This window comes from Diplodia seriata (assembly GCF_021436955.1).
Source record: "Diplodia seriata strain FDS-637 chromosome Unknown scaffold_10, whole genome shotgun sequence".
Lineage (NCBI taxonomy): Eukaryota > Fungi > Ascomycota > Dothideomycetes > Botryosphaeriales > Botryosphaeriaceae > Diplodia > Diplodia seriata.
In genome coordinates, this window is record NW_027117317.1 from 1068226 (window position 1) to 1088619 (window position 20394).

Consider the following 20394-nt stretch of genomic DNA (forward strand, 5'->3'; position numbering starts at 1 on the left):
CATTTGTACAAGTGTTCGGATATCCCGCAGGCAAGCTTCACGCCAAGGCGAGTTTATTGTACAGCACTGATTTCTCTTCACGAGCTATAGTTTGTTGAATGACCAAGAGCTTCTTATATCATATGCTCTTTTGTCCCAGCTTGCCCAGTTCTCGCGCACCGTGCAACTTATTTATTACTCCATTCAACTCAATTGAGAATGTGTGCCCAAGCACTTTGGGATTCATGTTTATCATTACCGCATTTACACCCGACTGCCCAAGTCAGGTTGTTGGAAGAAATGGAAGAATCGCAAGAACACCATACACCAAGGGTGAACTCCAGAACAGATGCCGCTCCAAACAGGTAGTAAGAAAGAGGGCGAGTTGGGTACAGGCTAGCCTTTAAGCGGCTGTTCCTGGAAGAGGTGGCGGCATGGACATCTCTTTCGCCTTCTCACTCTCGAGTTTGCGGAGATCTCTTAGGCTACGGAGGGTGTTAATATGGCCATGGCGAAGGTTGGGAAAAAGTTGAAACTTACCTTTTCGCCTTTTTGAGGGGGCTGAAGCCACTGAACCACTTCTTCACACTTCTGCTTGTGGTCGGACGCTGCTCAATGCTTTCCTCTTTTGTCGCGCTGCTTGTGCTGGCGCTTTGCCCGCTTTTGTCGATACTCGGGCTTTCTTGACTGTGCACCTTGACCGGAGCTTGTCCATTCCGATGGTCATCTAGGTGGATATTTTCCTTTGGCGGTTCCACCGCGAGATGACCGTTTCCGTTCGTCACCGCCATGTCCTGCATGTCCGCCTGTATGTCTCCGGTCAAGGACTCATCCTCGTATTCTTCTTCGAAATATTCGTCTTCATCCTCGGAAACCGAAGGTGGAAGGCGCTCCGTATCCTGGCACACGACGACGAACCAGCCAACCTTCTCGCCTGGCGCGATCTGGTCGCGTAGCTCGGTGATTGAGGCCCACTGCTCGTTGGGCACGCCGCGGCCCATGATCTCGCCGACCTCAACGCCGAGCTTGATCTCTTCGACTACATCCGCCACATATGCATACGGCTGCACATTGTCCCCTTTGTCCGCCGTTTCGACGTCGAACTGCTCGATGAACTGCAGGTCGGGCAATCCCTGCATTGCATTCGCGTACTTCTGCTTGAAGTTCTCCCGGATGCATGCTACCGTGGCGGGTGCCATGAGCCATTCGGCCGCGGCATCGTCGAGGTTTTGCAAGATGATATGGATCCGGATCAGGTTGCGTGGCCAGCGGAAGCCGTGTAAAAGGTACGTGGGCATTGTAACCGGGAATCGTGAGCAGCTGTGGGCACAAGTAAAAGCGTGGATGGCGGGCGTAGGTGGCAGGTGGCAGGTGTGAGGCGAGGGACGTTCGCAGACGTAGGTGGAGTGAGGTGAGCGGCGACGAGCGTCAATTATCAAGCGACGTTATAGGTGTGCGAGCGGGAGCGTTGCGATGCTTATTGGATGTCGACCGGAGGTGGGCAATGGCCTGCGAGGATGTATACTGGCGCCGGCGTCTCCTTTGGCACCGAGTGACGCGAGCGGACGTGCAGCGCCCAGCAAGTGCCGACCTCTCTTCCTTCCGTCCCGTCCTGCCCTCCTCCCCCAACGGTGTCGATAGGCGGCCGGGCAGCCAGCAGGCGCGAGGCGTGTTGCACAGATTGACAAGACGGCTGCTTCTTCAGCGCATGAGGGTGCGGGAGCGCTGCATTTCGGGTCGTACGGATGACACTGGCGCGTCCTAGAGCGGAAGTGCTGCCACTAGCAATGGCCAGTCAAACGGAGGCAGCGGGGACGACAGGTCGTAAAGGGCGTGTGGAGCGAATTGGCGCGGTGTCGAGGGCGGAGAGCGTGGAGAGGGAGTTGAAGCACGAGGGCAGCGGGCCGGCCGTTGCTGGGATGGCATGGGGCATGGGAGATGGGAGATGCGATGCGAGGGAGGCCCGCGCAGCCCGCAGTTCCGATCGATAAAGTCTAGGGACGCCGGGCCGGCTGCGCTTAGCTGCTGCACAGAGCCAGTCACCCAGTGCAGGCTGCTGTCTTGGCCTGTGCACGCGGATCTCCTCGCCCGCACCACGCACCTCCACCCCAGCCTTCTTCCCTTGCTATCGTCGCTGTTGCATTTCTCGCACCGCCTTGCTTGCTCGCTTCTGGTCGCCAGAGAAGCTCTCAGCTGGCCGAGGCGCCTTTCCGCGGCTGGCCGTTGCTCCCGTCCGTCGGCCAGCACTCATGACCTGCGCCAAGCAGCCCTCGTTAGCGCCCGTGAGCTGTCCCATCTCCTTCAGGGAAAGAGAGTCCGTCCTTGGAACCTGGGCTTCTCGACCTCCGTCAGCTCTCCATCCAGCGGCCGGGCGGGAAAGTCGCACATGCTCCTGGCGCACGCTCGACCGTTGCGCCTTGTCTCTAGGTATCCTCCAACGGGGTTGCTTCCGGGACCAGACATGGCTCTTCCTTCGTCACCAATAAATAGGTAGTTCGCAATTTTGACCTACGGCACCTCTCACTGCCATTCTTACGCAAGTTCATTCGGGGGCAGCAGGAAACAGCGGCAACGGAGGTCAAATCAAGATATCAGCCACGAAGCATCCACAAGCCATTATTATCTCATCTCGCGTCAATGCAAACGACGTTCTGGACCCTCTCCGGTGCTACCCCTGCAAAAAAATTTCCCTCCTGTGGGCCGGCACAACATCGGACGCCTTAACGTCCTCCTTCGAGCTCCCTCCACAGCAAAACGCAGTTCCCATGCATCCTCGTCGAACGCAGGGGAGCAAAAGAGATGCGTCGGCCGGGAATCGAACCCGGGGCTCATCGAATCTAGTGTTGGGCTTCTCGAGAAGACTCGTGGGTGTTCTCTTTGAGGAGCGTCAACTCTTGGCAACGATGAATTTTACCACTAAACCACCAACGCATTGTAGGCAGATGACTGCTTGGTGACCAGAGAGTTTGCCGGTTGGCATTATGACAATTGACACCAGGACGACGCCGCAGGAACCTGCTATTGACTCGCTGGTGTCTGATCTCTAAATTAGTATGATAAGTCTAAGCAAGCTACCCCATCAACCCACGCTTTCTAAGTCTATAGGCTAAAGCTAACCATGGAAGTTTAAAGTAAAGATTAGATGGAAGGCAAAGAGAAGTAAGTACTAACGAAGGTAGGCGTCTTTTTTCAGATAAGGTGCTTAAGAGGCCTCTAGTAGTAACGATTAATAGTATTCGACCATGGCTTCGTCTTTCTTAAGCATTCCGGGTAAATTGGGTTCCCCGCTACGGAACGCTGTAGTACTCGAACATCTTGGCTGTCTATGCGATTAGGATTTGTTCCTCACTGGGAGATTTCACAGCTTCGACTTTAGCGACAGGAGGCGCGCGAGACAATAGCCATCTTCGGTTAGAAAGCTGGGTTGGATTTGGTTACTCTAACGTAGGCTACCAAAACATTCTACTCTTCTGTGTGTGCGAGACAAGCATGGGTGGCATTATTTCGGCCAATGGGCATTGTATGATTACAGGGGCGGTTGCTACCAGCTAGTATACACAATTAACCACCGGCCCGAGTCGCAGCTCTGGCAAAAAAAGAATTTCGACTTGGTTTTGACCTGATATGCTCACCGAAAACACATATTCTACATACATATGCCCAATCTAACCTTCCAATCACACGTAGTGCACTTTTTTTTCTTTTCCCCAAGCAAAACCTCACGACTGACAACGGGAATACAGACATACAGCATCAACATCAACATTCACCACGACAACAACGACGACAGCGACAAAACTTACCTCCCATATAAGTCAACAGCGCACCCCCGCTCTTTCCTTCATCCATCCATCAAGCATGCGCCTTCATCCCCCCGTCCTTCAAGCCACCCTTCCAACCCTCGGGGTTGGCAAATCTCAAACTGAAGCTGATAATCACGGCGACCAGCAGGCCCAGGCACAGCGCCGTCGGGCCGTATTTGTCATGGTAGCGCACGGCGCGGCGGTTGCGAATCTTGTCAACGCGCCAAAGGTACAGGCCCATGGAGTAGAAGAGTGCGAAACAGGCGATGATGGTGAAGGCCCAGGCGGAAGCGAGGGCGATGCCGTCACCTGTATATTCACCTCAGTCAGAAAAAAAAAAAAAACAATTCAAAGGATAGAGGTAGAAAGTAAAAAGGCACTGCAAGTAACGTAGCAAATAAGACTTACCGAAGTTGAGCAACGTAGCCGCGATACTGCCCAGAATGATGGAGAACTCAAGCCAACTCAAGAATGTGCGTTCGGCGGCGAAGAACACCTTCGGCTCCACGCGGACCGGCACGTGGATCCTCTTGCCCTTGGGTGCCTTGAACCGCTTCACCTCACCCGTGGCCTTCGGCACACCTAAGCTGCCACCTCCGGTCTCGGGCATTGGCGTGCTGCGCGGGACGGGCTTGACACGCTGGAGGACGGATAAGACTCGCTCGCTGGCCGTGGCGACGGCGTGTTCAAGCTGTTTGCGGCGGTAGTGCCAGCCGCCGACGCGGCGAGCCTCCTCGAGGAGGTCCTCGCTGTCCTCGTCCTCAGAGTCGTACAGCGGATAGTCGTCCTCTGGACGAGGGCGTGCCGCGACACGCTCCTCGATATCGAGCTGGTTGCGCGGAGCCCCGTTATGGTCTCCGTTGACGCCACTTCCGTAGTCGCGCCGCTGATCCAGGTCGTGCTGCTCCATCGCATCACGCGCTGCACGCAGACGGCGGAAGGCTTCGTCATCTTCCGGTGTGCCGCCGGGCAAGGCGAGGTCGTCCTCCTCATCGCTCTCATCATCGTAGCCACCGCCGCTGGTCGAGATGTCGGCACTCTGTCCGGGACGCTCAATGCCGAAGCGATGGCTGATAGGCTTGCGGATATCGACGTCCATCTGCGGCATCCAGAAGGGCAACAGGTGGATGCGGTCCGGCTGCAGTTTCGCGGTTCCGTGAATGAATTTGGAAAACTTGGGCACAGCCTCCACCAAGTGGCTTGAGGTGAGTTCTCGAATCCACTGCGGCGGCTCCTGGCCCATTTGCGTCTGGAGCTTGACCTCCAGGACCGCATAGGGGAAGCGCTCCACATCCTCAGGAGGCAGCTGCGAGAAGGGATAGTCGATACCAATGTCCATTCTGCGCCAGTTCTTGCCCGCACGGTTCCGGCCGTCAAGGTTGTCCTCACGCGTCATGGTCAGCTCCGTATCCAGGGAAATGCGCACACGAGCATCTCCAGGAAGCTGGAAGGCTGTCCGGTTGTAGAAAGATCTAGTAACAGGGACCAGATTGCGGGTGATGGTACGGTACTGAATCTCGCGTGCCAGCTGCTCCAGATCCGCAATCTCCTTCTCACTCTTCTTGCCCTCCTTGCGCATCTTTTCAAAGACCTGCTCGACGCTCATCTTTCCCACCAGGAAAGCGTTGACGTTCTTCTCCTTCAAAGCGAAGCGCGCCTTGACAGACTTTTCGCCGGTCCAGTCCTCGCGGTGCGTTTTCCTCTCCACGAAGATGGTGTCCGTTTCCATGCCGCCATACCAACGGAGACGAATGGCCTCGGCGCCCTCGGTCTTCTTCAAGCGGCCAGTGTAGAGCTCCCAAGTATCGGTGTTGTCATAGTAGATGGAGGAAATAGCCGAGTCCTTGGGCTCAAACTCCTTGCTGGCGTTGAAGACCAAGACAGGCAAATGCTTCAAGATGATGAGCTTCAGCTCCGTGATATTGTCCTGGTGCACCCAGTATTTGGTTGTTTGGCGGACAAAGTTCTGCTGGGATCCGCCGGCAGCTGCGTCGCCTTTGACCGGGCTTCCGCGAGTGCGGACGAGATCGTAGAGCTTGGAGAGCTTGACGATGAAGTTGTCGTAGTTGTCCTTGAAGAAGGGCTTGGCGCGCAGACGGGCGGCAAAGACTGGCTTGAGGTGCCATGACGTGAGTTTCTACTAGCTCGTCAGCAGGTCAATCCTCCCGGTGCCCAGTTGGCTGTCCGTGCATAGTCTGTCGGCTCCAAGTCAAATGTCAACGTACATCATGCTTCTTGATAATCTTCTGGAAGCCGGTGTAGTTCAGCTGGGTGAACTTGGCCAGGTCATGCACGTCGGCGATGATGTCGCTCAAGTCCTCCTCAAGCGCCTCAAAATCGTCCTCGGAGGGGGCATCGACGTGCTGGTTGCCATTGTTGGCCTGCTCGGCGCGCTGGATGACGTCGTTGACCTCCTTCTCGGACACCTTGATGCGGCGCACAATCTCGCCGCTCTTGACTTGCTGGAAGGTGTGGACCTTGTCGAGTTCCTGCTCCAGCTCGTGCACGAAGCGCTGCTCGTCCTTCTCGGTCCACTCGACGTGTCGCTCGCCGGTCTTGGCGGTGGTGGAGCCGTCGTTGGCCTTCTTGAGGCTCTCCTTCAAGTCGTCGTAGGAAATGTAGTAGTAGTACCAGTCCTTGATCAAGGAGGTGCGCAGCTGCTGGCCGAACCTGGGGGCGCGGGGCGGTCAGCCAGAAGTTGTCACGAGCGGCACGGCGATTGGCGAGAGCTGGGATGGTGGTGCAGGTGCAGGCGCAGGTGCAGGGCGGAGCGCGTACCTCATCCTGACGTCTCGAGGCTCCGGGCGGCGAAACGGGTCGCAAAAAACGCAGCAATCGGCGGCGACTCGACGGGTCTGAGGCTCGGGGAGGGAACGAGAGTTTTGGCGCAGGTCAAGCCGTCGAGCAGCCGCTAAGAGCTCTGGGCGAAGGGTGCATCGCTGCGCCAGCCAGGGCCCAAGCTCTCGCGACAGCAACGGCGAATCAGGCCCGCTGTTCGCGCACGTTTCGCCAGAGCATCCACTTTCCTGCTCGCGGCAATGCCGTTCCTGCCCTCCAGCTTCGATGTCCGACGACACCTGCTGCGCCGCATCGAAGACTCTGTAACCATAGCTGGCCGAGTGAATCTTGACGTTAGCTCGCCCTTCCCCGCAGACGCCCGTCATGCAGTCGGCGAATCGCACACCACTCCTCCGCGCTATTGCGTTTTGGGGAGCCTTGATTTCTAACACTCGTCCGTTTTGATGCAATGCGCCTGCTGCCATTTCAAAGCACAATTACCACAAACGTTTAGGGTGCCTTGCTGCTTTTGCCTACCCCTCTGCTCGGTCAGAACCTGCCGCCGCTTTTTCCATCCGCAGTGCTTACATCTCAGCTCCGTCAGAAGCTACCGCTGCTTTTAAGTCCGCTGTCCACACTATATAATTCCCAACTCCAAAGCCCCATTCCCGCTTCAGTACCCCTCAGCCTACCAATTGCTCAATTCTTCGAAACCAAACCATGGCCCCCATCCGCGTCGCCTTCATCGGCCTCAGCGCCACCGGCAGCTGGGCCAGCTCCGCCCACCTCCCCTACCTGAAATCCACCGACAAGTACCAGATCACCGCCCTGCTCAACTCCAGCGTCGCCTCGGCCGAAGCCGCCATCGCTGCCCATGGCCTCGACCCGTCCGCAACCAAAGCCTACGGCACCCCCGCCGACCTCGCCGCCGTCGACGACATTGACCTGGTCGTCTGCAGCGTGCGTGTCGACAAGCACTTCGCACTGCTCCGCCCCATCCTGCAGGAGAGCAAGAGCATCAAGGCCGTTTACTGCGAGTGGCCGCTGGGCGCCAACCTGGCCGAGGCCGAGGAGCTCGCCGCACTTGCCAGGGCGCGCGGCGTGCGCACACTGATTGGCTTGCAGGGAAGGCGCGCGCCGATTGCGCTGAAGGTCAAGGAGCTGCTCGATGCGGGCCGGGTCGGCGAGGTGCTGAGCGTGGACGTGACCGGGGCCGCGTATAATTTCGGTGCTGAGGATTGGGAGGGTGTGAAGTACCTGAATGACAGCAAGACTGGTGGGAACATGGTGACTATTCATTTCTCGCACTGTAAGGCAGCCCACCTCTTCCCGTGAGTTTCTTGTATATGGAGACGTGCTTACCCTGTGAGCATCAGATTTCGACACGGTGACCCAGGCTGTCGGCCAGCTCTCATCGTTCTCGTCCATCCTTGCGACCAAGCGGCCGACTGTCAATCTACGAGACAAGCCCCTCTCGTACAAGCCTGGTCCTTCCGACCCACCGGCCAAGGTCACCGAAACGATCACGCGTGACACGGCCGACCAGGTTCTGATCCAAGGACGTTTGGCTTCCGGCGCGCTGATTTCTTATCACCTGCGCGGCGGCCAGGAAGTCCCAGGCTCGCCCGCCTCCGTGTGGACCATCTACGGGTCTACCGGCGAGATCAGGGTCACCACGGGATCGGGGTCGATTCACATCGGCGAACCCGGACAGAAACTTCAAGTCCACAACCAAAAGACCGGCGAGGTCGAGACCATCAGCTTCGCTGCAGAGGACGAGTGGGACCAGAAGGAGTATCCATGGCCTTCGAGGAACATTGCGAGGCTGTACGAGGCGTTCGCGGAGGAGGGCAGGGAGCACGAGTACGCTGATTGGGACGAAGCGATTGTCAGGCATCGGTTGATCGACGAGCTGTACTGGCGCCAAAAGAAGGGCAGCGGCCTCCTCCCAGCGCAGTACGTCAGCGATACCTACGGCAACTCGCTGGAGCTGTAGGGTATGGTGCGCCTGCAGGGTGAGCTGGCCATTGAGAGGGCTATCCGGCCGGGCGGCTCTGGGTTCCAGGATTATTGGGCGAGGGAGGACTTACGATTGATGACGGTTAGCTGAGAAGACGTCAGATGACGAGTATCCAATACAAGTTGCTTGAAGGAGCAGGAAAAAGACCGGCCCGGCCTTAATGGTGCTCTCAATCTCCAGTGCGAAGTCAATCAATCAATCAATTCATGATGTATGCTCGGCGATGATAGGCAAAAGTCGGGGTTGCTCGTGCCACGGAGATGGAGCTTGTTGCAGGTATAAGAGCAGAGGGAAGCCGAGGATGAGAGAAGCCGGGTGATTCGAGGCAGAGAGAGTCCCGGTTGGGGGGTTCTCCCGAGAAAAGAAGGCCGGCAGGGTCGCACCGAGTAACAGGGAATGCTGGCTTCACGAGGTTCTGGAAAAGCAACATGGCGGCCCAGGTTTCAGCCAGGCCAGCTGGCGAACGAGACGCCTTCATGCGACATGGAGAGTCAATGGCCTGATGTCTGGGCTTGCCTGTACCAGGGCGCTGGGAATGGATATACCCAAGCAAGCGAGAAAGCCGGCAGCACGGCGGGCGGGAAAAAGGAAGCAAGCTTGGTGGTTGGTGCTTGATGCATATCAGATCCGATCGAGGCTCTGTCCTGTGGGAAACCGGGCGCTCGCTCCGAGGGCGACTAGGGCTGCAACCAGCCAGCCAGTCTCTGGGCGAGCGTGACCCAGGCTGCGGCCAGCTGCCGTGTGGTCGCACACATCTGCTCCCGAACGCTTTCACAGCGATGCTGCGCGTGGCCGGAAAGGGCGATGACGGGGAGCGGGGGCAAGGCAGAGTGGCAGAGGCTCACGCGGACGGCGGCAGTGGGACAGTTCGTATGAAGATGCAAGGCGGACCGTTTTGCGGCGGCGCGAGTTACTTGTCGGCAGGCGTGGGTTTCAGAGCGTTTCGGCGGCGTGCAGCAGCGGCGGCTGCACAACAATGCGCAAAGGGACGGCGACGGTACCTGCGTGCACTGAGTGGCTCGCTCGGGCAGGCGTGGCGGTCCCCAGGCAGAAGGCCGAGCCTGAAGTATCGAGTTGTGCATACCCCGAGCCCGATGATGTTGGGAAGTTGTGAGCCTCGGCCTCGGACTGCGCAAATGGCGAGCGCGAGGCTCCAGTGCCTTCCTTCGACCAACCAACACCACGAGCCTGTCGTCCCGCGCGCGGCTCGCAGCCTCCCCCCTGTCGACTACCACTACCACACCGCATTTCAGCTCCCATCCGGCTCGGCCTCGTGACAACAACCATGCCATCACCACTGCTGCATAAGCAGGAGCGGCCCGGGGCCGACCAGGGCTTGCTTTGTGTCCGCCGCCACAAGGGATAGCGCGCCGGCTTGCAGCGAAGCTTGTCATTCGGCGTTAGCGGATCTAGCCTGAGGAGCGTCGCCGTTCGGGCGCCCGTTCCTGCGAGTGCTGCTGCGAAGACGGCGCTCTCAGGCGGTCGGGGAAGACGCCACCAGTGCGACGCGCGCTATATAACCACATGCCCGCCCCGTGCCTGGCAAGCAAGCATCTCTTATCTCGCGGGACGAAGCGCTTTCTTCACCCCGGCACCTGGTCGCTGGGCACACCAAAAGCCACCCTTGCCTTTGTCCCAACTTCCCCAATCCGGCCCCACGCGCCCGCTCCCATTCATTCCTCCAACCGCCAGCATGGCTTCGACAACATCCCTCTCCCAGTCCTCCGTCTCGTCGGTCAAGGCCATGGAGCGCGAGTCCCAGCATAGCAATGTCCACGAGAAGAACAATCACCTCCACGACGCCGAGCCCGTGACCAACCACACCGAGGCCAACGCTCTGCCTGAGGTCGAAACTGAACCCCAGACCGAGAAGGCGCCCCATGTCGACGCCGAAAAGGCCGGTGCGCCTCCAGCGCCGCCAAACCCAATGGACCCCAAGAACTTCCCCGACGGTGGGCGTGACGCATGGCTGTGTGTGCTGGGTGGCTTCTGCGCTCTCTTCTGCAGCTTCGGTTGGATCAACTGCATTGGCGTCTTCCAGGAGTACTACCAAACCCATCAACTCAGCCAGTATTCTCCAAGTACCATCTCTTGGATCCCATCATGTGAAGCATTCATGATGTTCTTTGGCGTAAGTGCCCTCTCCCTTCATCGGAGCTCCCTTACTAACCTCACACAAAGGGCCCCATCATCGGCAAGCTCTACGACAACTACGGCCCGCGCTGGATCCTTCTCGTCGGCAGTTTCCTGCACGTCTTCGGCCTCATGATGGCCAGTCTGTCTTCCCAGTACTACCAGTTCATCCTGTCCCAGGGGATTGTCTCGGCCATGGGCGCAAGCGCCATCTTCTACCCGGCCATGTCCACCAATGCGACCTGGTTCTTCCGCCGTCGCGCGCTTGCCTTCGGCCTGATGGCCGCCGGCTCGTCCATCGGCGGCGTCATCTTCCCCATTATGGTCTCGCACCTCATTCCCCAGGTCGGCTTCCCCTGGACCATGCGCATCTGCGCCTTTCTGATCCTCTTCCTCATGTTAATCGCCAACCTCACCATCAAGTCGCGCATCCCGCCCACGCCCAAGCCGCTGGCCCCCATCGAGTTCGTGCTGCCCTTCAAGGAGATGCCCTTCCTCTTCCTGACCATCGGCTCTTTTCTCTTCTTCATGGGCATGTTCCTACCCATCAACTACCTGATCGTTCAAGCCACCGCAGAAGGCATGTCCGCCCGGCTCGCCGGCTACCTCATCCCCATCCTCAACGCCCTGTCTCTCTTCGGCCGCGTGCTGCCCGGTTACGTCGGGGACAAGGTCGGCCGCTACAACGTGATGCTGGTGCTCTGCTCGCTCACTGCCGTGCTCGACCTGGCGCTGTGGATCCCCGCGTCGGGCAACGCCGCGCTCATCGTCTTCGCAGCCGCCTACGGCTTCGGCAGCGGCGCCTTCGTCTCCATGGCACCCGCCCTGATCGCCCAGATCTCCGACGTGCGCAAGATCGGCGTTCGCTCCGGCGCCATGTTCGCCGTCATCAGCATTGCCGCCCTTGTCTCCAACCCCATCGCCGGCGCCATCGTCCAGGCCGAGGGCGGTAGCTTCACCGGCCTCCAAGTCTTCTGTGGCGTCATGCAGATCGCCGGTGCCGTCTTCATTTTCTTCAGCAGGACGGCCCTGGTGGGCTTGAAGCTTAAGGTCAAAGTTTGAGCAGCCGTCTTCTTTTTTTCTCCATTCGCGGATGAACCAATCCGCAAAATGGTCACCATTCACGTTTATTCTAATACTTATGATGGGTGGGTCTTTTAGCGTAGCGGTGTCGTTTCCTTTGGCGGCCTCAGACTGACGATATGGTTTCAAAGATTGGTAGACGCTGGAAACAAAAAGAATGGGGAGGTCTGTCTGGAACGACCTCGTTGGTTATACTTTTCCTTTCCTGAGATATCCTGTAAATCTTCTCATATGAAGCCCACTATAAATAACGATTGATACTACCATACATCAGATGGCACCATCTCACTCCAAATGTGATCAGGCTGCATATGCGTGCGTTGAAAAGCCAAAGCACAAAAGATTGCTCTGGGGATGGCCACCTTCCCTCTGGCATAGCATAGCGGTAGAAACAAGCAGCCACATGTGTAGAGAGAAGCTCAAGCTCGAAAAGTCAATGACGCATGTGGTGAGAAGCACTGTCTATCAGAAAATATGAGCGAGTGAATGGCTCGGTTGTCGATATATGTTGTGAGCTCTAGAAACAATCTGTCTAAGCTATCTATCCGCTTCACTGCCAATTCACCACATGCGCATCATCGACCACCACCCACCAACTAACCAACTCCCTCAAAACCCTTCCCCAAGCATAACCGTCTCCCCGCCGCCACCATACCACAGCGCACCCTTTCTACAATCCAGCCCCTTCCCTTCTCCAACCACCCACTCACCGCCCTCCTTGATTCCGTCCTCCCTCGGCCAAAACTCCCTCCTCAACCACTCATTCACCTCCTCAATCTTCTCCACCAGCCTGCCCACCTTCTGCGCATCCACCCTCCCCTCCTGCCCCTCGGCCCAAAAATCCCCATCGCGGATGAAGCGCGCCACGGTCAAATGGGCGCTGGGCACCACATACCTACTCCCAACCTCGACGCCTGCCTGCGTCGCCTTCTCACACAGATCCCTACGCAGGTGATGGTACGTATACCCGTCGTCCTCGGCCTTCCTCTCACGCCCACCCGAATCAACCCTCGTTCCCCCCTCAGCGCCGACAACCAGCCCCTCGCCATCGCTGGCCGGCACGAAGCTGAGCGCGATGGCCGACGCGTCGTAACCGAGCAGCGGGCGCACGAGGCGGGCGCGGTGGTGGGGAGACGCCGAGGTGTGGTTGGCGAGCGCGGCGACGGCTCCGGCGGAAGCCAGTTGGGCGACGAGCGAAGCAACGAAGTCGGGGGTACGGGAGTGCGTGACTTCGAGAGCGGTCATGTGCAGGGAGGTTTGGGGCATGAGCCAGAGGTCTGACGGGCGTGGTTAGCCAACGGGGTATTGGACGCTCTCTCCACCGCAAAGGTACAACGAAGTGGCAGTCTGCGAGTGCACAGACTTGAAAGGAAACGAACGGGCGAAAACGGCAGTGATCAAAGCAAAAGCGCTGCCTCAAAGCGTAGAGGTGCGTGAAGTGTGAGGGGTCGAGATTTGGTGAGGTTGAGAAGACAGAAGAAAGAAGAAGAAGAAGAAAAAATCACTCACTGGGGACAACGTCTTTCAGCTTGTCCTGGCACACTTTCACCAGCGCCTTGACCTTCTCCGGCGGCCGTGCCCAGAACACGAGGCAGTTCCTTGTGTCGACGAAGCCTGGCTCGATACTTGGATCCTCCAGCCGCAGTAGGATCGGATCGACCATGACGCCGGCAAAGTCAGGAGCGAGTAGCTTCTCCTTTTGAGCAGCATTACGGGTTTCGCGGTGGGTGGAGTAGCGCGCTTGGATCTCCTTCTGCAAGGTGGGCGGTGAGCGCAGTGCAGACAAGCACACAGATGCCGGACGGGTGAAGCATGCTTGTAATCGGGGACTTACTGCATCGTCTTTCGACGTGACTATGAGGGCGTCATAGGGGTTTTTAAAGGCACTTAGATCGACTCCGCTGAAGTCGTCGTAGGCGGGCGTCACCGTCCTGGCAGGGGCATGTGGTGTTTCCATGCTTGTGTCTTGTTGTTGATGGGAACGATCAGACGGAGATCAGAGAAGAAGCTGAGAGCCAGTATAAGAGGTGATCACCTCCTGAGAAGACTCGTCGAAGCTCGCGAATACCCCTCAATAAGGGACGGTGCAATCGGCCACGTGTTTCGACCCCGAATCCGTCTTTTCGTGGGTTACAACGCGCTGTGGCCATTTAGCGAAGTGTGTTCGTAGGCAAGGAAAACAGCACCTACGCTTGGTTATAGTCGACCCCAGAGGCAGATGTGTTCCCGGGATGAGGGTTCGGCGAGGCTGGCTGTGAACACCGGGGGATCTGCCGCTAGCCCAGGTGCACGAGCCACCATTTGTAGCATGGGGCACGGCGGCACAGACATCGTTGAATGCAAACAGCAGCCCGGTCAAGCCTTTGAAAAGCCACTAATTCGGAAGCAAAAGCACATTTCGTGGTGTATAAGCGCACTGCTAACCCAGCTACATCTGCCCTTTCGAACCATGCACGCGACACGGCTATCTTATGCAACCCTGGAGCGCTTACATGTACCCCTCTAACGCCAGGCCGTATGGGAAGGAGAAGAACAGTGAATGCCGTCAGAAAAGGAAAAAGCGCTCGGATACCATTCTGGAGCAAGCACAACCCCCACTTAGTTGACGAACAAGCTGTCGTCGCTGATTTGGTACCGCTTGAGCGTGTCAATGAGCGCTGCGCACTCTCTCTGGAAGTTGAGCTCTGAGACGCTGGTAATCTGGTAGCGGACCCTGTGCACTTGTTAGACGCTAAAGCGGCTGTGCGAAGCCATCAACGGAGCATACCTCTGTGTGTCCTGGAACGTGTCCATTTTCGCCCTGACGTTGAAGATGAACGTCTTGCACGTCGCATCAACGAACGCCTGCTCGAATCTGACCTCGTCGTTCTCCCTCAGCTCCCACAACTCGTCCGCCGGCATGCCCATGAAGACTCTGCCCGACTCATCGAAGCAGCTAAGCCACAACTGCCCGGTGTGGTCGCTGACGTTGCACGACATGATGTAACGGTATTCGGGCGCCGAGTGCGTGATGTCACACTTCTCACACCTCCATTCACCCGGGTTGATCTCCACCACCTTCTTGTTACAGGATTGGCTCGCGCAGGCCGGGTAGGCAAAGTTGTCATGCTTGACGTACACGATGGTGGCCTTCAGGTTGAAGTACTGCGGCGTTTCCGACATGCCAATCTGCTCGTCCTGCACTTGGGCGATGGTCTTGAACTTGTTGGATCTGGACACGCCGCTACCAGCTTGCTGGTGCGACTGGAAGCTATCGTTGCGGCCATTCGCGTCGTACCAGCCCTTCAACTTGTGTGCCTCATCCATGTCTGGGTCGACGGACATGGAGCCAGAGCTCAACAAACTCAGGCTGCGGCCACCGAAGTCTGACACCTTGACGCCCTTGAATGCGACAACGGACTCAGGGGCACAATCAAACTTTTGAGCGGTAGGACCCCAAATGGTCAAGCGCACCGAGTGCATAGTGTCGTCCACAAGGGTCAACTCTCTCTTCTGGTACGGCTTGCTGGTTGTCTTCGAGATGATCTCCGATATCTCGCCGACATCCTTGAGGATGCCAATGGTATCAATGGTGGTGTTCGCCGCTACGTTCTGGAGGTCGCCAATGCTGGTGAAGTTGTAGCGGACTTGGGGAACAGTGCCAGGATCGTCGGCCTACGTCAGGGTCAGCATCTCGCCGAGGAAATAGAAGCAGCATCGAACATACTGGCTCGACTATCGAATCGTTCCCGAAAGTGAGCTCGTAGTCGTTGTTGACATTCGAGAACTGCTTCTTTGCCAACTTGCAAGCGCAATTCGAAATGTAATAGACCCCGCCCTCTCTGAACTGATCATAGAGCTGGTCGCACTGCTCCTTGAAGCCGGTGGCCCTGATTTCGCCACTCTCATCCATCAGATTCACGCTGAAGAGCTTCCCCTCGCCGTTCTTGTTGTGCCAAGTCTTGATATCACTCTTCTGCACACAGCGTGCCTTGATTGTCCACTTGTGTGTGTACGGCGAAACCGCCTCGATCGGGTATAGTTGCGCGAGGCCTGCTGGAGGAGCACTGCGGGATGGAAGCGACTGAAGCGACTGCTGCTGCGGCTCGTGCTTGACAGGCTTGTTGCCGTAGAAGCCGCCGCCGGCGATTTCCGCAGGTTGTTCGTTCTTCGGTTCGACTTTGGGTGCAGGGTTGTTGTTGCTGGGCTCCAGAGCGACAGGGGCACCCAACTTCTCGAGCTCGCCGTACTCGGGAAGGACTTCAAGATCAATGACGACAAGGATCCTGGATAGAAGTTAGCTAGCGTCCCATCTCGCCGTGATGGTATACATGCCTTCGGTCCTTAATAATCTGCGGGTTGAACATCTTCAGCCGCACCATGACGCCCTTCTTCAGTTGGCCGCTGGTGATGATGTGATTCATCTCTGGGAAAGCGTGTCAGCCTAGACTGCCGACACAGCCGGGGAGGAAAACGTACGCTGGGCAAGCATGCTCTGGATGAAATTGTTCATGTCGCTAAGCACGATGCGGTACCTTTCCTCGCCAGCCTTGTTGTCCATATGCTTGATCTGCACGCATTGCAGAACCGGCTGGCCGACAGCTTCGGGGCCCAACTCGAAGATATCGCGGAGGGCTCCGCGAGAAATGTCTGCCTCAGCCGACATAATGCGTTCGCGGTGACCTGTCGCTGACTGTGGTTGGAAGACGCTGGCGATTGGAGGCGATCGCGGGTGGGGAGGGCGAAAAGTGAGGGTGGCGGGGCCGTGTGGTGGTGACGGGACGGGCTGATAAAACGAAACGCGTGGATAAGAGGCCGCCGACGCGTCGAAGGCGCGTCGGCGTGTGCGAAATCAGGGTCCGTGCTCCCAGGCAGCTGCCAAGCCCTGGCCGCCGACCCCGCTCCGCCCCGCCGCATGGACCCTGGCGGGCGCAGTCGTCACTGCCCTTGCCGCCCTGGACGCCCATCCATTGTCTCTCGCACCCTCACAACTCTCTGCAATCTGCCTCAGCCATGGCCGACCAAGACGTTGCAACCAGAGCCCCTGAAAGCGACGTCCAAGAGGACGCTCCGCAACCCACCATGACCGTAGGGTTCCCTTCACTCTTACTCGCCCCACAGCTAACAGCTTGGTAGGAGCACTGCGCCAGCGATCGACCCACCCGTACGTAGCCCTCGATTGTAGGCTGAGAAAGCAAGCACTGATCACAAGCCAGCTGCGGGTGAAACTCCGACCGGGGTAAGCCTATGCAGAGGATAAGAGACCCAGCGTAAACTCACTATTTGCAGGAGATTACCAAGCTCAATGGCGTAGACGTACGTCCACAGCCACGTCCACTATGAGCAAGCCTAAACCAAGTTAGGTCTACATCGCGAAACCCAGCGACTATCCGCACTCGCCCTCGAAGCTTCTTCTACTTCTCACGGGCGGGACCGGCATCAAGTCAACAAACAACCAGCTTCAGGCAGACAAATATGCGAAAGAGGGATTCCTTGTGGTGATGCCAGACCAGTACGTCCACAAAGCCGTACTTATAGATGCCGGGCAACTGTTCGCTAAAACTGATGCTAGGTTCGAGGGCGACCCAGCGCCGAATGCCACCATGCCTGCCAATGAACAGCCGACCTTTGTTGAACAGCTCAAGCTCGGTTTCGCCCAGACAACCAAGGCTTTCATGCTCGACATGTGGCTGGCGCGCCACACACCCGAGAAAGTGCTCCCGACTTTACACAAAGTCATCGATGGTGCCAAGGAAGAGTTCGCTGATGCCATTGCGAACGGCGGAGGCATATACGGTGTCGGGTACTGCTTTGGTGCCAGATACATCCTCATTCTCGCTGGGAGGCACTCTGATACGGTTGCCTGGGGTCAAGAGAGCAAGCCACAAGATGTGGAAAGCGGCGTAGTAGAGAAAGGTCCTGAAATCAAGGTCGGCGCTATCGCGCATCGTAAGTGCTCGCATCTCTTTTATACGAATGACAAGGTTGCTGAAGTCAATTAGCTACTACAATGACCAAGGAAGAATTAACCGCTATCACGGTCCCTGTTTCGCTGGCTCTCGTGGATAATGATCCCGTGTTCCCGGATGAGCTCGCCACAGCCGGCAAGGAAGCGCTTGAGAAGAACGGTGTCGAGCACGAGATCAAGACTTACTCTGGCGTCCCCCACGGTAGGCCCTACTACTTGGTTATATGCCAGTTCTCTTGTATACTGACTGTGTACGTTTTAGGTTTCGCTGTGCTCGGAGACTATGAGGATCCTAAGATCACTTCAGAACAGCAGATTGCCTATGGACAAATGCTTGGCTGGCTTCAGGCCCACTGAGGTGTCATCCTTTCACCACCTATCCGGACTCAAACCTTGTTCAATTAGCTTGATATCCGTTAGCTTCTACTTTATCTCCTTTTACCTGCGTTTTCAACCAAATGCATGGAAATGGAAACAAGGCAATATGCGGTCGTAGAGTGGCAATTGGATAGCAGCGAACCGCTGGCCCAAATCCTAATAACCCATCGCTGGGCCCACTATATCCGTGCCATGTGATGCTCCCTGTATCTGTACCGTAAACGCCGTCCATGCAAAACCTAACGCCTTGCTTCAATCAAGGCACCAGACGATACAGTAATCTCCCTCTCATATCAACTCCACGTCTCCTGCCAGTACTCGCTCCCTCACGACCCTCCATCTTACCACTAGTACATCGCCCCGCCTCATCTCCTCTTCCCTGTCTTCCTCGACCCCGCCAATACTAACCACACCAACATCCCTCAGCACTCTGCAAAATACTGCGTTGTCCAGATCCGGTGTATCAATCATACTTATGCCGCCAGCCTTGTCGTCCAGACGTTGTAGTTGAGGTGGAAAGGACGAAAGAAAAGATGCAGCGTAATGTCGCGAAAGCAGTGCCTGGTGCTGTTCCAGATACTGACGCTCTGGCAAAGACAAATAGCCAAGTGTTGCAGGTGTCGTGAGGATGTGGAGGGGGTGCTTATCGATCTAATCGAGTCGAATCCCAATATTAGCAATCGCCCTCTCGCTCCATGCGCCCCCGGATTGCCCACTCTTCTTCACATGCGCGCCCCTTTCCACCCAGGGACCTGGATACCGTGGGGCCGTGGCAAAAAGCCAAAAACGTACCTTCGCTATCCTGGCGCGCAAGAATGATCTAACCAGGAATTTGAACCGCTCCAACTCGGTTTGGTAGAGGATGAGGCGAAAGTTCGTTTTCGGGTCCATATTTCCCGTTTGTTCCTCGACAACTTCAATCTGCGCCGTTTGCGATTAGCTTCCCGTTTTCCACCCACACCTTGAAGTTTTTTAGAGGTATGCAGAAAGACCGAAAAACTCAGGGCCTCATCCCCCCTTTCAAACCGACGCCTCAACATGACCCACACCCCTCCCTCGTTCCCCCTCCCTTCCATCAGTGAAGGGGCTCTTTTTCTTTCACCAACCATCAACGGACCCTAAACACTCCCGATCCCCATAGCAACAGGCCAACCGAAAACGTACCGGCAAAGGGAGAGTGGAACAAGCAAGGGCCCTTGAAGAGGGAGGGAGAGAGAAGGGGACAAAAGGAGGAAAAGGCAGCAAAAAAACATACCTGCCTCCTCACCCGGTCCAACACCCGCTCCATCAACGCATCCGGGTACGGCAGTAACTCCGGCGCCACGCGCTCCGCGACCCAGAGACGGGTCAATTCCTGCAGGTCGCGCGCCGCCTGATCGTGCTGCTGCGCGGGCGAATCGCGCGACACCTCCGCGAGGATGTCGTCGATATCCATTGTTTCTTTCCACCCCCGACAAAAATACCCCTTCCGCTGTGACCAGCTTTCTGTGTCCCGACCCGTTGCGTCCCCGGTTGATTTGGAAAATTAGTGGAATGTGGTGTCTTTCCGTGAGCGAATCGTCCTAGGGTTTTATTCTGGAGCCGCGATCAAGGCTAAAGTCGTCTTGCCCTGGCTGGCGAGGGGCAGAGGTCGAAGGGCAACGAACGGGGCCTGGAAAGGTGGGTATGGACGGACAGGCGGAGCGGCGGCAGCAAAGATCGGTGCGGGCGTATGCTGGTGGTGTCTCCACAGATACAAGTGAATCCGGGGTATAATGCTGGCTTGCTGGGGGCGAGTGCAGGGTGAGACAGCGCGCGCAATTGGGGACGACCAAGGCTTAAAAAAAAGAACAGGCGGGCGCCAGGGAGATGCGGCGCGAATACCATGCAATGACGCGCCGCGCCCTGGGTCCGACGACGCGATGGTGTGGGTGGAGGTGGGGCGGACGCGTTCCGCTAAACGCACGGAGCACCCGTACCAACACTCAGTCGAAGATGATGAAGCCTCAATCATCAGGCACCCGCCCTCGAGCAACCCTGTCAATCCCATCACGTGCAGAGAGGGTCGGAAGGGATCAGTTTCCAAATGTTTTTGTGCATTTGATCTTTCTAGCGACAACGGAGGACGTTTCCTGCCGTAGTAGGTATCCCACAACTTCCACCAAAAAATGGTCGCCCTTTTCCAATCCACTCCTAATTATGCCGACCATTAGAGAGCGCAAAAGCCACTATTGTGGTCAATTGCCTCCTGTCTCTTCCTTTCCCTTCTTTCTTCGTACCGCCTAATATGCAAA

At 57.1% G+C, this 20394-nt stretch overlaps 7 protein-coding genes and 1 non-coding gene across 8 annotated transcripts; 3 read left to right on the top strand and 5 right to left on the bottom strand.

Moving 5' to 3' along the window:
* Nucleotides 1-382: 382 nt before the first annotated feature.
* SLS55_009523 (uncharacterized protein) lies at nucleotides 383-1277 on the bottom strand (the record flags this gene model as incomplete). The annotated part of the gene is made up of 2 exons (XM_066780924.1): nucleotides 383-464; nucleotides 520-1277. The coding sequence occupies 2 exons, from the start codon at nucleotides 1275-1277 to the stop codon at nucleotides 383-385; spliced, it is 840 nt and encodes a 279-aa protein (XP_066628870.1).
* Nucleotides 1278-2779: 1502 nt separating this feature from the next.
* SLS55_009524 lies at nucleotides 2780-2910 on the bottom strand. The gene has a single exon. It is a non-coding gene; the product is annotated as a tRNA-Gly (tRNA).
* Nucleotides 2911-3831: 921 nt separating this feature from the next.
* On the bottom strand, nucleotides 3832-6565 carry VTC4 (vacuolar transporter chaperone; the record flags this gene model as incomplete). Its single annotated transcript, XM_066780925.1, has 4 exons — nucleotides 3832-4091; nucleotides 4191-5919; nucleotides 6008-6452; nucleotides 6561-6565. The coding sequence occupies 4 exons, from the start codon at nucleotides 6563-6565 to the stop codon at nucleotides 3832-3834; spliced, it is 2439 nt and encodes an 812-aa protein (XP_066628871.1).
* Nucleotides 6566-7280: 715 nt separating this feature from the next.
* GAL80 (transcription regulator gal80) lies at nucleotides 7281-8556 on the top strand (the record flags this gene model as incomplete). The annotated part of the gene is made up of 2 exons (XM_066780926.1): nucleotides 7281-7869; nucleotides 7937-8556. 2 exons carry the CDS (start codon nucleotides 7281-7283, stop codon nucleotides 8554-8556), a joined length of 1209 nt encoding a protein of 402 aa, XP_066628872.1.
* Nucleotides 8557-10273: 1717 nt separating this feature from the next.
* Nucleotides 10274-11775, top strand: SLS55_009527 (uncharacterized protein; the record flags this gene model as incomplete). Its single annotated transcript, XM_066780927.1, has 2 exons — nucleotides 10274-10711; nucleotides 10762-11775. 2 exons carry the CDS (start codon nucleotides 10274-10276, stop codon nucleotides 11773-11775), a joined length of 1452 nt encoding a protein of 483 aa, XP_066628873.1.
* Nucleotides 11776-13297: 1522 nt separating this feature from the next.
* On the bottom strand, nucleotides 13298-13753 carry SLS55_009528 (uncharacterized protein; the record flags this gene model as incomplete). The annotated part of the gene is made up of 2 exons (XM_066780928.1): nucleotides 13298-13549; nucleotides 13631-13753. 2 exons carry the CDS (start codon nucleotides 13751-13753, stop codon nucleotides 13298-13300), a joined length of 375 nt encoding a protein of 124 aa, XP_066628874.1.
* Nucleotides 13754-14394: 641 nt separating this feature from the next.
* Nucleotides 14395-16441, bottom strand: RFA1 (Replication factor A protein 1; the record flags this gene model as incomplete). Its single annotated transcript, XM_066780929.1, has 5 exons — nucleotides 14395-14509; nucleotides 14564-15450; nucleotides 15503-16061; nucleotides 16141-16201; nucleotides 16255-16441. The coding sequence occupies 5 exons, from the start codon at nucleotides 16439-16441 to the stop codon at nucleotides 14395-14397; spliced, it is 1809 nt and encodes a 602-aa protein (XP_066628875.1).
* A 347-nt stretch (nucleotides 16442-16788) lies between these two features.
* On the top strand, nucleotides 16789-18100 carry SLS55_009530 (uncharacterized protein; the record flags this gene model as incomplete). The annotated part of the gene is made up of 7 exons (XM_066780930.1): nucleotides 16789-16863; nucleotides 16915-16939; nucleotides 16992-17014; nucleotides 17065-17091; nucleotides 17139-17724; nucleotides 17799-17945; nucleotides 18006-18100. 7 exons carry the CDS (start codon nucleotides 16789-16791, stop codon nucleotides 18098-18100), a joined length of 978 nt encoding a protein of 325 aa, XP_066628876.1.
* Nucleotides 18101-20394: the final 2294 nt, after the last annotated feature.